The sequence below is a fragment of the Leptinotarsa decemlineata genome, unplaced genomic scaffold, assembly GCF_025532065.1.
Source record: "Leptinotarsa decemlineata unplaced genomic scaffold, Ldec_3_MD MMD2_tig00026282_RagTag_RagTag, whole genome shotgun sequence".
NCBI classification, from domain to species: domain Eukaryota; kingdom Metazoa; phylum Arthropoda; class Insecta; order Coleoptera; family Chrysomelidae; genus Leptinotarsa; species Leptinotarsa decemlineata.
This window is the reverse complement of record NW_027412668.1, coordinates 23476188-23491595: the sequence shown is the minus strand read 5'-3', so window position 1 is coordinate 23491595 and position 15408 is coordinate 23476188. Positions and strand designations below refer to the sequence as shown.

The 15408-nt window shown below is 36.6% G+C and overlaps 1 protein-coding gene across 1 annotated transcript in view; it reads left to right on the top strand.

Moving 5' to 3' along the window:
- The window catches only part of LOC111516192 (uncharacterized), a 267285-nt gene that overhangs the window by 110921 nt on the left and 140956 nt on the right, over nucleotides 1–15408 (top strand). The window contains exon 2 of the mRNA XM_074180109.1: nucleotides 14964–15100. Within this exon, the coding sequence (XP_074036210.1) occupies nucleotides 14964–15100 (137 nt within the window). The remainder of the gene's footprint in view (nucleotides 1–14963; nucleotides 15101–15408) is intronic.

Below are 15408 nucleotides of genomic sequence, written 5' to 3'. Positions count from 1 at the left end.
CTACCATCAAACATTCATTAATTGATTTATTATTGGCGATTTTAGCCGAAGCATTGAACACTACTCGTAATTTAGTGGATGTACTTTCTGGTTTTATGACGCAGTGATGAGGAAGATAATATGATTCTTTGGGTATATCAAACCCATCAGTAATTTCCATACGACCCATTTCAAGATATTCTTGCATAAATTGACGATATTGTTCATAGAGAACGGGTTGCTTCATAAGGCGGTGTTCTAGTGAATAGAAACGAGAAATTGCATAGTATCGCATTCCAGGAAAAGTCGGATTAGGATATTTGAAAGGGAGTGAAACAATATATCGACCTTCTTCATCACGTGAGATCGTTTCATTGAATAGTTTTTCGCATTGTTCCTCTTCAGGGCTTGAAAAGTCAATAGTCGGTACATTTTCAACTTCCCAAAAATTTTCAATAATATTATCTATTGAAATAGCTGATGAGTCACAGAAAAATGAATCTTTCGAAGATGTCCCAGATACCTTCATTTTTCCCATAATTATATATCCCAATACGGTATTGACAGCAATTGGCTCGTCAATTTTCCCGGTTACACATCCATCTAAAATAATTTGTGAGAATATATCAGCCCCGAGTAAAATTCTATAGTCCGGGTACTGTAGACATATAGAATTTGTACCCGGACTATAGAATTTGTGACCAGCCAATTGCAGGCCGTTAAGGTGAGACCACGATTCAGATAAAATATGGAAGGAGGGGAGATTACCACAAATGTCACAACCACTGCATCAGTGAATAATATCGGTGTGTCTCTATTAATTTTTTTGAAAGACGTGGTAGTATTGTGCATGTTGGGCTGTTTAGTGATTATTTTAATAAGTGTATAAAAGGGTAAAAACAGTTCACATTCTTCAAGACATAATCTAATTGTTTGTAATTTATGGAGAAGTTGGAAAATTGGCACGAAGAGCTGCATGTTTTTTTAACGAAAGACATCCAAATTGTAATGTAGGTCACCGGTATGTGCTTTATTTGGTGAATGAGTTTCACGAAACTGGTTCAGTGACAAATAAAAAAGAGTACTTGATGAAGAAGCTCAAATTGAAGTTTTAGGACTGTGGAGCCCACGAGCTCCCTACAATCAGTAGCAGAATAGACGATAATGTCACGCGGGACTACAAGAAAAGCATTGGAAATGCATACATTTCATCCTCATAAAATGCAGATTCTTCAAGATCTTGACGAGAATGATTATGATAGAAGAATACAGTTTTGTGAAATCATCGAATCAATTCCAATTCTATTGAACATCTGTTTCGGCAATGAGTGTTCATTTTTTCTCTTTCTGAATGGCATTATTGGTCCATTATTTCTGGGAAAAAACTTGACTGGCAAGCTGTACCTTGAAATGTTCGAAGAGACTATCAATTCTCTTATAATTCACGAGCTAAAAACTCAAATGGATGCAGAAAGATCTGTTAAATTTTCAGCAGGACGGTGCTTCACCTTATTCATTATCTTCCCAACCAACAATAGTCAAACGAGAAATTTCTGAATAGATGGATTGGCAGAAGGGGAGCAGTTGTGTGGCTTTTGAGATCACCGGATTCAACACCCTTAGATTCCTTTCTTTGGGAGCATATTGAATCCGTTGTTTATAAAATACAACTTTCTGATATTGAAGATCTCAAAAGACGAATTACAGCAGCATGCCAGTCAATTCATATTGAAGTGTTTCGTAATGTTAGACGGGAGTTCGAAAACAGACTTTATTATTGTTTAAAGCATAATGGACGTCATTTCGAACAGTTCATAATATTTATGTTTGAAATGTCTTCCTCGCAAATTAAATTCTATTTTGTAAAAGGAGAATAACCAACAAATGAAAAATCCCACGCGTAATGAATGGATTGAACATTATATTCTCGTGGCTGAATTTCAGTCTCCTGAGTCTAAACTTCGATAAAACAAATTTCTTAACCTTTTCATCAACAATAAGAGACCAACCACTAGAGGTTGGTCTACGTATGAAAAAAACGGAGACAATTAAATATCAGGGTGTGATACTTGACCAACATGTACGCTGGGACAAACATGTAGATTTTCTCGTGAAAAGACTTAGAAAACTCATTTTTAAATTCTACCAACTCAGAAACATACTGAATAAACATTTATTACTGATGATATATGATGCATTAGCTGAATCAGTTATAAGGTACTGTATTATTGTTTGGGGTGGGTTGAATAAAACACACTTACATAATCTTCAAGTGATACAAAACACATTGCTTAAAATAGTTTTGAAGAAAGATAGAAGACATCCAACTGATAGCTTATATAAGGAAGCTAATTTATTCAATATCAGAAAATTATACACTTATCATTTTGTACTATAAACGTTGAATTCACCTCTCACATATCTGATACACATACACGACACTCGATCCAAATCCGAGAGAACAATTAGTGTTCCTTTTTGTAAAAACATATATACCCAAAGGTTTGTTACTTACTTTGGACCGAAACTTGTCAATCAAGTTCTCATTGAATTAAGAAATATAAAAAATATTAATGAACGCAAGAAAACAATTAGATCCTATGACATCTTTGATTTCTTAAAAGAAATATTTGAATCAACTCACTGGATCATGTCTGAATTGATTGATCGATTGATTGATTCATTCCTGTCATTCAAGGGTTGGAACGATGCCACCTACTCTTCTATTAAAAGGAGTCAATACAATAATGTATCTCAGAACAGGCAAATTCTAATCACAAGTGTAAGTAAGTGGAACTCTCACCTACAGAGTAGAGCAAAAAGAGCATATGTGGGTTATGAGCAAAATCGAAGGACAGTCAGACGCGCATGGGGTCTTTCACCTTGTCTGGTCACCTGGATCTACACTGCAGTAACAAGACCTATGTTAACGTACGGAGCCATTGCATGGGGGCCGAAAGTTCTACAAGCAACGGCCATCCAAAACTTATATCAAATACGGACGGTAATATGGAATTGATTACTGGTGTGACCCCTCTGGAATTGTGAGTTGAGGATGTTGCGTTAATGGCCATGTTACGATTGCACACGGCTGGTGTAAACGTCGAAGTAGGAATGGGTCAATTGAGGCTAAGCCTATGGCGAGAAGCGCTTACTGCACAACCTTTGCTGCAGGCAGCAAGTGATGCAATTGAACCCAGGTTTGTGTTTGATAAGCCCTACAAAATACAAATAAAACAGAACACTCAATCAGATGCTACAAATGCGATACGCATATATACAAACGGATATGTCTGTTTCTGATCAGTAAGCCTAAGGATTGAGTGGGGAATGGGTTCAAACAGCGTGGTTCAAACAGAACTGGCTGGTATCTCAATCGTCATAAAAAAAATAACCAGGAAAGGAATTTATGATGCACTAGTACTAGTACTAGTGCATCATAAATACTAATAATAGTACTAGAGTGCCACCAAGATTTAGCCAAAGCCTCGGTGAATAATAACATTATCCTGAGGTGGATTAAAGGGCACGACAGGAGTGAAAGTAATCGCATTGCCGACTCTTTTGGCAAGGAAGTGGCTGCAATGAGAATTTTAGGACACAGTAACACCTACGGCCTGATGACTTCGACAATTGCGGAACCAGTCAAACCTCGCACCCATGCTCGATCCCTAAAGAGATGGGATGGAATCAAAGGATTCAATTTTGCCAATAAAAGAGATGTCTCCTAGTGACCTGTCCACCTTCCTGGAGGACAGGAGGGACGATGAGCTAGGAGTACAACTCCTCTGGAGATGTACAATGGGTCTAAGTTGCCTAAATGTTTCTGTTTCATTCTCATGATAAATTTGAATTTCGTTCTTTTATCTTTGAGAGTGGGATTCTGTTTATTGTTGCTGTTCTGAAAACTTCTTCTTGGGGAATCATTCAGTTGTTTTTCACATGGAAGATTTTCCACAAAAAATGTAGGAATATTTTAAGGAAAGGAAAGAATTATTCATTTTCGAATGGAATGGCATGAAGATGGAGAAGTAGAAAGCCAAAACCTTTCTCTCCAAAAAATGTATCTCTCCTAAGAATGTACCCCTTTCAATTTGAATGGAAACTGTATCACTGTCCAATAATTTTTCCGATCTATTCACGTCGACATTTCTCATTAAGATTCGGATGATAAGTAGTTACTACCGCAGACATAAATCATTATTCAAATGAGGGGGACTTGAGGAATGATTCATATAACCCTCATAACACTCTTGAACAACAGAATCCACTCCAAATCTCATATCAAAACCCTGCAAGATTTAATGAAATTACGCTTCATTATATGTGTTGGAATGTATATGGAAAAAACATCAGATGTTTCACCAACCCGCCAGGTTTGTCCCTGGCCATGAGCAGCCGGAATTGTCCATTAATCAAAAATCCAATTTGCAATTGGATATGCGCGGAATGTGGAACAGCGAATGAGAAACATAGAAGAATGGGGGTTCGGGGCGTTGTCATTTCAAGTTCAAATTAGGAAAATAGAAAGGAAAAAGGTGTACGGAGGGTCGGTCGTTGGGCTTTTGATTCGCATAATGAATAGGAGCAATTATCTATCACGAATCCGTTATGTTTTGTATGGAAGGATTGAGAGGTATCCTATTTTTTTCTAATTTATTCCGAATTGGACTATCGCAGAAGAAACATATGATATCACAGCAGCAGGTCAACCAAAATTCTCATCAATTATTCAATTGACTCAATTAGACACAATTAATTATGTGGCAGATTTCTGTCTCCTCAGTGGCCCTAAACAAAAGAGGGAAATATCACGTATAATTTTATTTTTTATCAGGTGGTATATTTTTATACCACCTGCGTATTAATAAGTATTAATATACTTATGGTTGATAAAAAAAAATACCTAGAAAGTAGATAATATTCAAGAAACCTCTACCATAGGTATCTCCAGTATCTTTGAGTATTTCCTATAAGGACTGAACTGTGAATATTTCATTTCGTTTTCTTCATAGATAATTTTTCCAAAAATTATGGAAAACCAAGCTGAATGCCTGACACAATGAATAGTTTCATTCATATGAAGGTTTCATTTGAGAACACCAAGTATACACCAATATATTCAGTGATTTTTTGGAATGACGGTAATATTGTCAATCAGTCTTACTATCCAATTGTGTTTGAGATCACAAAACCCTGTTTTAGATGATTCAAATAATATCTGATCAAATATGTGTTATCGAGCTCCAAACAGAAAAACCATACCTAAATTCAAATTCGAACAACAATAACCAGAACATATTGGTCAACAGCTTCTTCAATTTTTTCCAGAAATACGGCCTCGTTCAAGACTACCACGATTATCTCAGATTTGAACATTCCACAAGAACTCTAAATCTACATCTGAGCTTGACTATTTGATGAACAGCCTGTCTAGATCTCACTAAATGTTAGTCAAGAAAAAATGAATTTTGATTCACTTTCAAAAATACGAACTAGTTTTTGACTTTATTTTATGAAAGTGCAATTGGGAACTCATTTTTGTTGATAAATACTGATGACAAATATCTAAAAGGGGGATTGAAATATGAATCCCTTGGAATCCTCTTTACAACACTCTTAAAATTTTGAAATTATTTCAGTTGCTCACTTGCACTTACTCATTTGAATAAATATTCAAACTGATGACTACCCGCGGCCACACAATGTTGAAAATATTGTTTAAAACTTTCACGCGCTTATGATTAGATGATATTCGTCAACAACAACATTGGAATGAAATTGAATTTGAATTGTGAATGAAAGAAAAGTTATGAAGCTGAATGGAAAAATAAATAAGGGAAGGAGGGTTATGATTTCCAAAATATTTGTTTTTATGAAGGTTGTTGCAACAACATTAAAAGACACAAGTTTTTGGGAAATCTATTATAAGAGCGATATTTTCATTACTCAGCTATGAATACCTCCTTCTGAAGTTTCAACAGGATTAGGTCCAAGATTGTTTTTATTCGATGTATAGAGTTCTGAGTTGAAAATGTCAAATCACCAATGAATCAAAGATTTCTTCATATTTCCATTGTGAAAATTATGAGAAACTTCAGCTAAGCAATAGAGTTCGGAATTCAATTTCTTCGGCAGGAAAATGGTAAGATAGTTTCTACGCAACGCAAAATATCATTCTCGGTTCTCCATTATTCATTAAAGTAAACACATTTCAGTAGTGAACCTGCAGATAACAAGAAAATTATACATTTCGTTATTTCAGCAGGAATAATTCAGAAAGCTCATTTCTCCGGATTACGATGCACTCCCATAATGCTGAATCACTGCTAAGAATCCTGCTCAGATTTCAAAGCCAGAGTCGTAGACCTAGTTGCATTATTCATCTATCATGGAGCCAAATTGTTTTAGAAAAATTGTGAATGTTGAAAGTGTTGAAGTGGACTATTTCACTGAAAGTAATGTGGCTTATGTTAGTGGTCATTAGCTTAATATCGTTTCTGATCATGAACAGTGACGTTTACTATTCAATTCAATCAAAAATATTTTGCGTTATAGTGTGAATTTTTTATTCTTTGGCCACCGAAGCATTATTCTGAAAAATTATTGTACTCAGTCGATCGCAAACTGTCAACAAAGAAATCAGTAGATACTTCTTCCATTTTTTGGTAATTTGCTCATAATATTTACAACAATATATTTATTTTTCATATGATCCTTTACAATTTTCGACCATTTCAACAATAATAATTATTCAGAAAAGAAAGTTTTTGGCTTTCTACTACTCCATCTTGATACAAAAAAATGTGGAAATCTTTCAAAGAAAAGAAGGAATCAATCAATTTTTGAAACAGTAACTCTATGCGTAGATTTGTAGATCATGCAAAGAAGTAACTTTCAGACACAAACTGCAAGAAAAGCTCTCTTAAAACAACTACTTCCATATAAACATTAAATTACACGAAAGAAAAATTTTTTTCGAAACAAATACTTTCATATTAACACTGAATTATACAATAAACACGTTTTTCCACTCAGTTTGTATTTCAAACATTCGTTATGGAATTACATCGGGATATCATTCACAGGATTTCTACACAATATACTAAATGAATGGAAAAATTTCACTCGTGAAAATATAATTCCTTCAAGATAATTATTCAATCTAAGTAAGTGAAATACAATATTGGTACGTTTTCCCCATAGGTTAACCAATTATTGACTATGTTGTATAATAATCAAACTCAACTTCATTTCACTATAAATACAACAAAATATTAAAACTCCAACTATTATTCGAATGTTTATCGCCTTTTTAGATCGCTCATCACTTAAACTTGAGTATATGGATGCCGGCAGCCATCTTGGTTTCGGACAGGATGGAACCTGGCTCCCTTACCCTTTTGATTGATGTTTTTGTCAGAGGGACAAATGGGACGGATGGCTTCATTCCGCACGAACCAAGGATCATTCACAATTATCCTTATTAACTTGTTTTGTAATCTCTCCAGAATGGAGATATTATACGTAGCCGCTTGTCCCCAGACGCCTGAAGCATACATGATGACAGGTTTGAACATCGTATTGTAGATAGTAATTTTGTTTTTGAGGCTCATTTTGGATTTCCTGTTGATCAGAGGGTACAGACTAACTATCCGACCCTCGATCTTTATTTCAACGCACATGATGTTCGGGTTCCAAGTGAGCCTACGGTCTATTAGAAGAACAAGGTACTTTACCCGCGCCTGCCAGTCGATCTACCTTCCAGAGATTGTCACTTTTCTGGCTGGAGAAGATTTCAATCTTCCCATGGTTATCGCCTGAATCTTGTCCGGGTTCACTCGGATCTTCCAATCAAGCGCTCGAAGTCGCCCAATGCACGTTACATGTAGACGACGCCGAGCTCTCGACCCATGGAAGACGAGAAGAGAGCCGTGTCATCTGCGTATAGAGATATCTTCATACGCTCAGGCTTTGGAAGGTCGCTGGTGTAAAGTGACTACAGCGTAGGAGAGATCACGGCCCCCTGTGACACTCCAGCGAGGATCTCTCTGTTGTCAGACAGAGAGCCCTCTACTCTAACCTGAAATGTTCTGTCTTTCAGGAAAGACTCAATCCATTGGATCATGCCCCGAGGCAGGTCGAACACGATTAATTTTTGCATGAGACCTTCGTGCCATACACGGTCGAAGGCCTTCGAGATGTCTAACAGTACAATGTGCACTTTTTTGTTAGAGTTCACCTCGTGAATGGTATTTTCGACCAGCCTTAGAGCCTGTTACTCAGTGAAGTGTTCTCTTGTGAAGTTCTCAACTTCAAGTCTTTGCAGAACGACTCTTTCAATCAGCTCAGCCGCCGAGGAGAGCAGACTGATCGGACGATAGTTCTGTGGGAACAGCAAGTGCTGACCTTGTTTTGGGATCATGACGACGATCGCATGTTTCCACCTTCTGGGGAAGTATCTAAGGGTCAACGAGCTGTTGATGATGTACAGCAGGTTTTTAACACAGTTTTCCGGAAGCTTCTTCAATAACTTGTTGGTTATTGAATCGACCCCCGGAGCTTTCTTGGCCTTTGCGGCCCTGATATAACCCTTCAGCTCCTCCACAGAAGCCGGGCAGATATTATCATCATCATCTTCCCTGAGAATACGGTGAACCCGATTTTTCAGCAGAATATCGCGATCGATGTCGTCATTGTCGTCAACGTTAAGTTGAAAATGACGTTCCATCGTGTTGCCAGAAGCCAACGCTTTATTGGCGGAGTAGTAGCACACTCCGCGCTCTCCGTGAGGTGAGGGAGCAGTCTTCTTCCCTTTGAGTCTACGGGTGACTCGCCAAAGCTCGTCACCTACAGATTCGAAGGATTCCAAGGATTCCAACCTTTCGTTTCGGTGATCAATGATGGCCTGCTCGACTTGATTGGCCATTGTACTTGCCGCAATTTTATCTCCTGGGAAGAGGGTTCGCTGATAGAGCCTTCTCAGGCGATTTCTCTCTCGTATCATGACTTTGATACGAGGGGAAAACTCATTGTAGCTCCTCAGCGGACACTCCACCCTGAAGGTGGCCGTTCGAAACGCATCATTCACAGAAAACTCGAAACGCTCAACTGCCACGTCGGGAAAGCGAAGTGTCTTAGGAGGGGTACGCATCTCTCCGAGCTGGGTTGTGAAGATATCCCAATCCGTCAAAGATCTCATACAATAATCAGGAGAAGGAAGATCATCGCCCAATACCAGGATTACTGGACTATGATCAGAATCCAGTTCCAACAAAATGTAAATTTCGCTAGTCAGAGAGACGTTTCTGAGAAGCGCCATGTCTAGTACGTCAGGCCTAGTCTGCCCGCGATAGTACGTAAGCTCATCTGGTCCCAGAACTAGATATTCATGCCTGTCAACATGCGCATGGAGTGCTTGGCCACTTCGATTTGTGGCTCTGCTCCATAGTCTGTGCTTGGCATTAAAGTCACCAGCAGCAATTGTCGGAACGTTGCTTCCCATCAGCAGTTCATCCAGTGATTCTAGGAGTAATAGAAAGCCAAAAACTTTCTTTCACATCATATTTGTATTTTTTGGCATATGAGGTACTATATTCATTAACAAATCATGTGAAAAATTATGAAGTAACTGTCGTAGTACTAAAATTTTACATTTTTTTCCAAGCAAGTGAACATTGCCTGCGAAAGTATTTTTAAACTAATTATGTTGTATTTCACATCCATTCTACACGCAACAATACATTTCTGTAAAAAGTATAATGCGAATTCACATGTATACCTATGGTTTGAAATCACTGCCATCAACTATGTGAATTCAAGGGTGACATACTCACAATTTACTTAGAAATATGCTCAAAGGAAATAAAATAGAAATTGATTTTTCTATTTTTATAACTTCATAAATGGTTAGAATGAAATGAGCAACATATAATTTATGCATGAGAAAAAACAATTTCCATTATAAAACCAATAACAAGCGAACCGCATTTAACAAAGTTCCATTCCAACGATCCGTTTTTTTAGTTATTTATTGGTATGAATCAAATCCCCCTGACTTTATTTTTTATGATCGTTGCTTCTTCAGCCAATTTAGGAATAGGTGCGTCAAGTAGAAAATATGGCCCAGTATTCGGTCATAAATAAATATTTTATTATTGAATGTCACCAGTTCTTTCTGAGTATATCGCCCTCCACGCCCCTTAATATCCAGTTAAAAGAAAGCAGAAAAGTATTTCAGACTATAAAATATCAGCTTGATGCCAAACCTTTGTTATACTAGTTCGTAAAGCCGAAGAAAAAAGTCCTCACAAAAGTACTACAAAGCGGAAAACTTCGTCAATGACACACTTGAAACAGCTATTAAACTCTAGTCTCTAGCACTTCAACTTCTAAAAATATATGCATTGTTTAACTTTTGGGTTTATATGTTCCTCTAGACAAGTGCGATAGAAAAGGAAGAAAAAAGTTTGTATCAGGTGTAGAGAAGTAATCTGGCCATAAAAACTATTGAAAACATGCCTCCAGCCTTTCTTTGATCTCAACAATTTGTTTTGTAGCAGATTACAAGAATTATTCTAAAAGTGTCATGGATATCAGTCAATGATGAAAGTTATGTATAAATTCTTCATCATGTGCACAAAGAACCATCGCTAAGAATTTATTACCTGCAGTAAATTCATAGCCAGGAAAATTCCACCGAATACTAAGCACTAATAAGGAATTTCACATTTTTGAGCACATCAAATGATTGACCTACAGAAAAAATAACGTAATTTACTGTTGAAATTATTGATGAAGTTTGAAGGGAAGTTGTCGGGTATTGGACAATAAAACACAAAATCTACGCACGTTTTATTGTTTAATACCCTGCGATTCCCGATTTCCCTACAAATTCAACTACTGGACGCAATTTCGATATATTATCGATAGAGGTCACTGAAGAATTGCAAAAACTGTCATTCACTAGGAATTATCAATTTTGTTCTTCTTTTTTTTTTTGAAAGACACAACACAAGTAGAGATTCACATTGGATTTGAATCGCTGGAAATTATATCCATTTGAAAAATCGTTCTCAGGAAGTTCATAACACATAAACGCAGTTCTCCAGATGAAAGAGTTCTTGAACAGTGAAGTTCGAAGTGTACTGAGTTGAACCTCAAAAGGATGATCAGCCACAGTCCTTTGCATATTTCTGATATGTGCTCTTGGTGGAATCAAATGTGCCAAGTCACTCGAACATTTCCTGTGAAAGTATCTATAAAAGAGAGACAAATCTCCAACCTTTCTTCGATGTTCCAGGCTATCAAGTTTGCAAGTGATGTTCGCGTCTCCAATCAGGCTGATAACTCTTTTCTGGATGGAATCCAGCAGCTTCAGGTTATGTTTAGGAGCGGATCTCCTGATCTGAGCTTTATAAAGCATCAAAAGTTTTGAGGTGTGTACAGTTTCCTGGTTTGGAACAGTGTTTCACGCCTTCCAGAAGCAGCCTTTGCAATTCCAACGACATGATTGTGCCAACACATATTGGTGTCCATTTTAACCTCCAACATCAGAGCAGAAAGCGGAATTGTCTCTCCTGACATTATTATATCCAGTTCGGAGACAATCCAGCAGCTTCAGGTTATGTTTAGGGGCGGAGCTCGATATATGAGAACAGTATTCCAAAGAAGGTCTGATCTGAGCTTTATAAAGCATCAAAAGTTTTCGGGAAAGAAAGTTTTTGGCTTTCTACTACTCCATCTGATACAAAAAAAGGGATGAGAGAATCTTCCAAAGAAAGGAAGGAAGTAATCAATTTGAAAATAAGTAACTCTATACATGGATGTGAAGATCATGCAAAGAAGTAAGTTTTAGACACAAACTGAAAGAAAGTCCTCCTGAAACAGCTACTTTCATATAAACATTGAATTACACGAAAGAAAAAAAATATTTCGAAACAAATACTTCTATATGAACACTGAATTATACAGAAGATACTTTTTTCTACTCAGTTTGTATATCAAACATTTGTTGTGGAATAAGAATGAGATATCATTCACATGAGTTCTACATGGAACACTGTCACCCTCACTGGTATACACCGATGTTTCGCATTGAGACACTTGCCCTAAGGCTCTTCAGTACCAAATTGGATAACATTATAGAAAATACACACACTTCATTCATGAATTACGATTTTGAATGTCACGGAATAAGCTTGATCTGCTTATGTCATCGATGACATCGTAATGACATTCATTCACCTATTTGATTCAATCCCAGTGAATGAATCTCATTACGATGTCATCGATGACATAAGCAGATCAAGCTTATTCCGTGACATTCAAAATCGTAATTCATGAATGGAGTGTGTGTATTTTCTATAATGTTATCCAATTTGGTACTGAAGAGCCTTAGGGCAAGTGTCTCAAGGCGAAACATCGGTGTATACCAGTGAGGGTGACAGTGTTCCATGTGAGTACAATTTATTACCATTTATTCAAAGTAGAACTCATGTGAATGATATCTGATTCTTATTCCACAACAAATGTTTGATATACAAACTGAGTAGAGAAAAGTATCTTCTGTATAATTCAGTGTTCATATAGAAGTATTTGTTTCGAAAGAATTTTTTTCTTTCGTGTAATTCAATGTTTATATGAAAGTAGCTGTTTCAGGAGGACTTTTTTTCAGTTTGTGTCTGAAAGTTACTTCTTTGCATGATCTTCACATCCATGTATAGAGTTACTTATTTTCAAATTGATTACTTCCTTCCTTTCTTTGGAAGATTCTCTCATTCCTTTTTTTGTATCAGATGGAGTAGTAGAAAGCCAAACACTTTCTTTCCCAAAAATGAATCACTCCTAAAAATATAACCCCTTCAATTCATCAAAAGTTGTTGAGGTGTGTACAGTTTCCTGGTTCGGAACAGTGTTTCAGGCCTTTGAGAAGCAGCCTTTGCAATTCCAACGACATGATTGTGCCAAGACATATTGGTGTCCATTTCAACTCCCCAACATACTTATCAAAGCAGAAAGCAGAATTGTCTCTCCTGACATTATTATATCCGGTTCGAAGACATTTATCTTCTTGGAGAAAACCGATGCCTGGGTTTTTGTGGCACTGAATTGAACCTGGTTACTTTCAACCCGATTCGAAATCACTTCTAAATCCTCATTAAGATATACAACCTCGCCAGTGAAGATGTGCCTCCGTAGCCGATGTCCTGGAATCCAAATGGAATGACGAGACAAGTGTGCTCCCATCAACAAAGCAATATATTGGATTATTTGTTTTATCAAACGAGTCGTTGATATACAATAAAAAGAGGATGAGAGACAATATGGATCCCTGGGAAACACGAGCATTGATGGTGAAAGTATTCGAGAGATATCCATCGACGGCCACTTACAGAGAACGTGTTTTTAATAATAATAATATTAATAACACTTTATTTTCTTAAAGACATGCTGATACATGTGTAGAATTTGTCACAAAATAAAACTAAAAACTAAGACTGAAACTCTTTCGAAGAATGAAATCCATCATTCAACAGGTACTTCCTAAGACATTGTTTGAATGCTTTCAGTGTTATACATGATTTGATTTCGGGGGAAGTTTATTGTACAACATTTGCCCAGTTACAGTAGATGATCTATATAAAAAATTAGTTCTTGAAAATGGCACATGTAAATCATTCCGCTGTCTTATATTAACATTGTGAATTTGTTTATTGGTTTTAAAAGAGTTTAAATTACAAAATACAAAAACACACACTTCAAATTTGTACAAACACGGCAAGGTTAAGATTTGATAGGTTTTAAAAAAAATTCTACAACTAGATGTACGAGAGACACCAGCAATACAACGAATCAATTTTTTCTGCGATATGAACACATCATTAAAACAAGTCGATGACCCCCAAAAACATTGAAAAGCTGACGAGTCATACATCTGAACGTATCACTCAACTTCAAAAAAAAAGACTAGCTCCTCTGGATATTTCATTCAGTGTTAGTCACACTGAGGATGGTTGAATTTGAACGTTGAAATCATATTCCAGTCAAGTACCACTGAAGAAATATATTAGCTTGTTTCAAAAGTGTTGCTCGTTTTTATGAGTTTACTTTAAACTCTAATATCTCAGTGAATACTTTTCAATTCAATCGAAATGAGCGCCATTTGAATCAGTATATTTTTTCCAACGCAACACAAGTCGATTAATTCAGTCAGCATGAAAATTGTGTGCTCGAGATTCGATGAAATCGACGAAGGCCGTTTTTGCGTTGTTCTGATTGACGAAGATACTGGTGAGAAAGTAATCGAATTTCTTGAAAATATGGTAGTCAATTGACGAGAGGTCTGTGGGGTATGGTGGGTAAGGCAGAACCTAGACGCTCAATTCGTTTAATTTTTTGACAGTGATTTGTGGAACGTATGAACATGTGATTTTTTCAAATAAAGTTTGTGGAGATCAAATCGTGAGGTTAGTTTATGAAATTACTATGGTTCTCCATCAAGTAACGGTCGAATCAATCAGAAAACTAAATTGTTCATCTACGAAACAATGTTTGTTCCATTCCCCAACTGATAAAAACAGCATTTCAAAGTACAAATTGATGATGCATGTGTAAAAATCCATATAAGTGAATCCAAATTCGATAATCTGTGGTGAACGTTTGCTGTCACTTTGTTAGTTGCAGTTTCAACAACTTGAACAAGAAATATTTTCTCACACTGATGATATACTTGCCAATACATTCAATGGTGATTTAGAAATACCATTCATTTTTTTGCATTCCTTGCTCTTAAAATATGAAACAAGTTCTCAGATTCCACTGAGAGCCACTACCAACTTCAATCGACCAATTTGTTGAATAAAATATACCAGAAGCAAAGCAGAAACTACATACATATTCAAAGAACCTTCAAAGTTTGCATATTCAGTACCCTTACTCTCGAAAAAGGCATGCATTGTTAAACACATCCTTTTTCATTTCAGTGTGCAACCGGACTTACTATGGAGACGTGACCAAAACTTATGATCTTCGTGTCATTAAGTCCGTGGATGCAAGACTTCCTTTCCTGTGTCATCTCACGTTCACTGCTAACGGCCAGAGTCATGGAGACATAGTTCAGGTAAATTTAGTTTTCATGTCAAACAACATTTGTAATATCTGAATATCTGATATTTATTTCATTGTTGTTGCGTACATGAAGTGAGGAATAAATCCATTATCTAAAAAAGGGAAAGAGTATAAAATTGAATTCATTTTAGGAGTTATGAGATTTTGAGTTTGAGTGAAAATAGTTGTTTCGGAAATATTTTTGTTTCGTGTAATTCAATGTTCATATGAACGTAGTTATTTCGAAACGGCTTTTTCTATCCCATTTCTACATTGAGATTGAGAAGTGAAAGCAAAAAAGCATTTTTCCCAAAATAATTT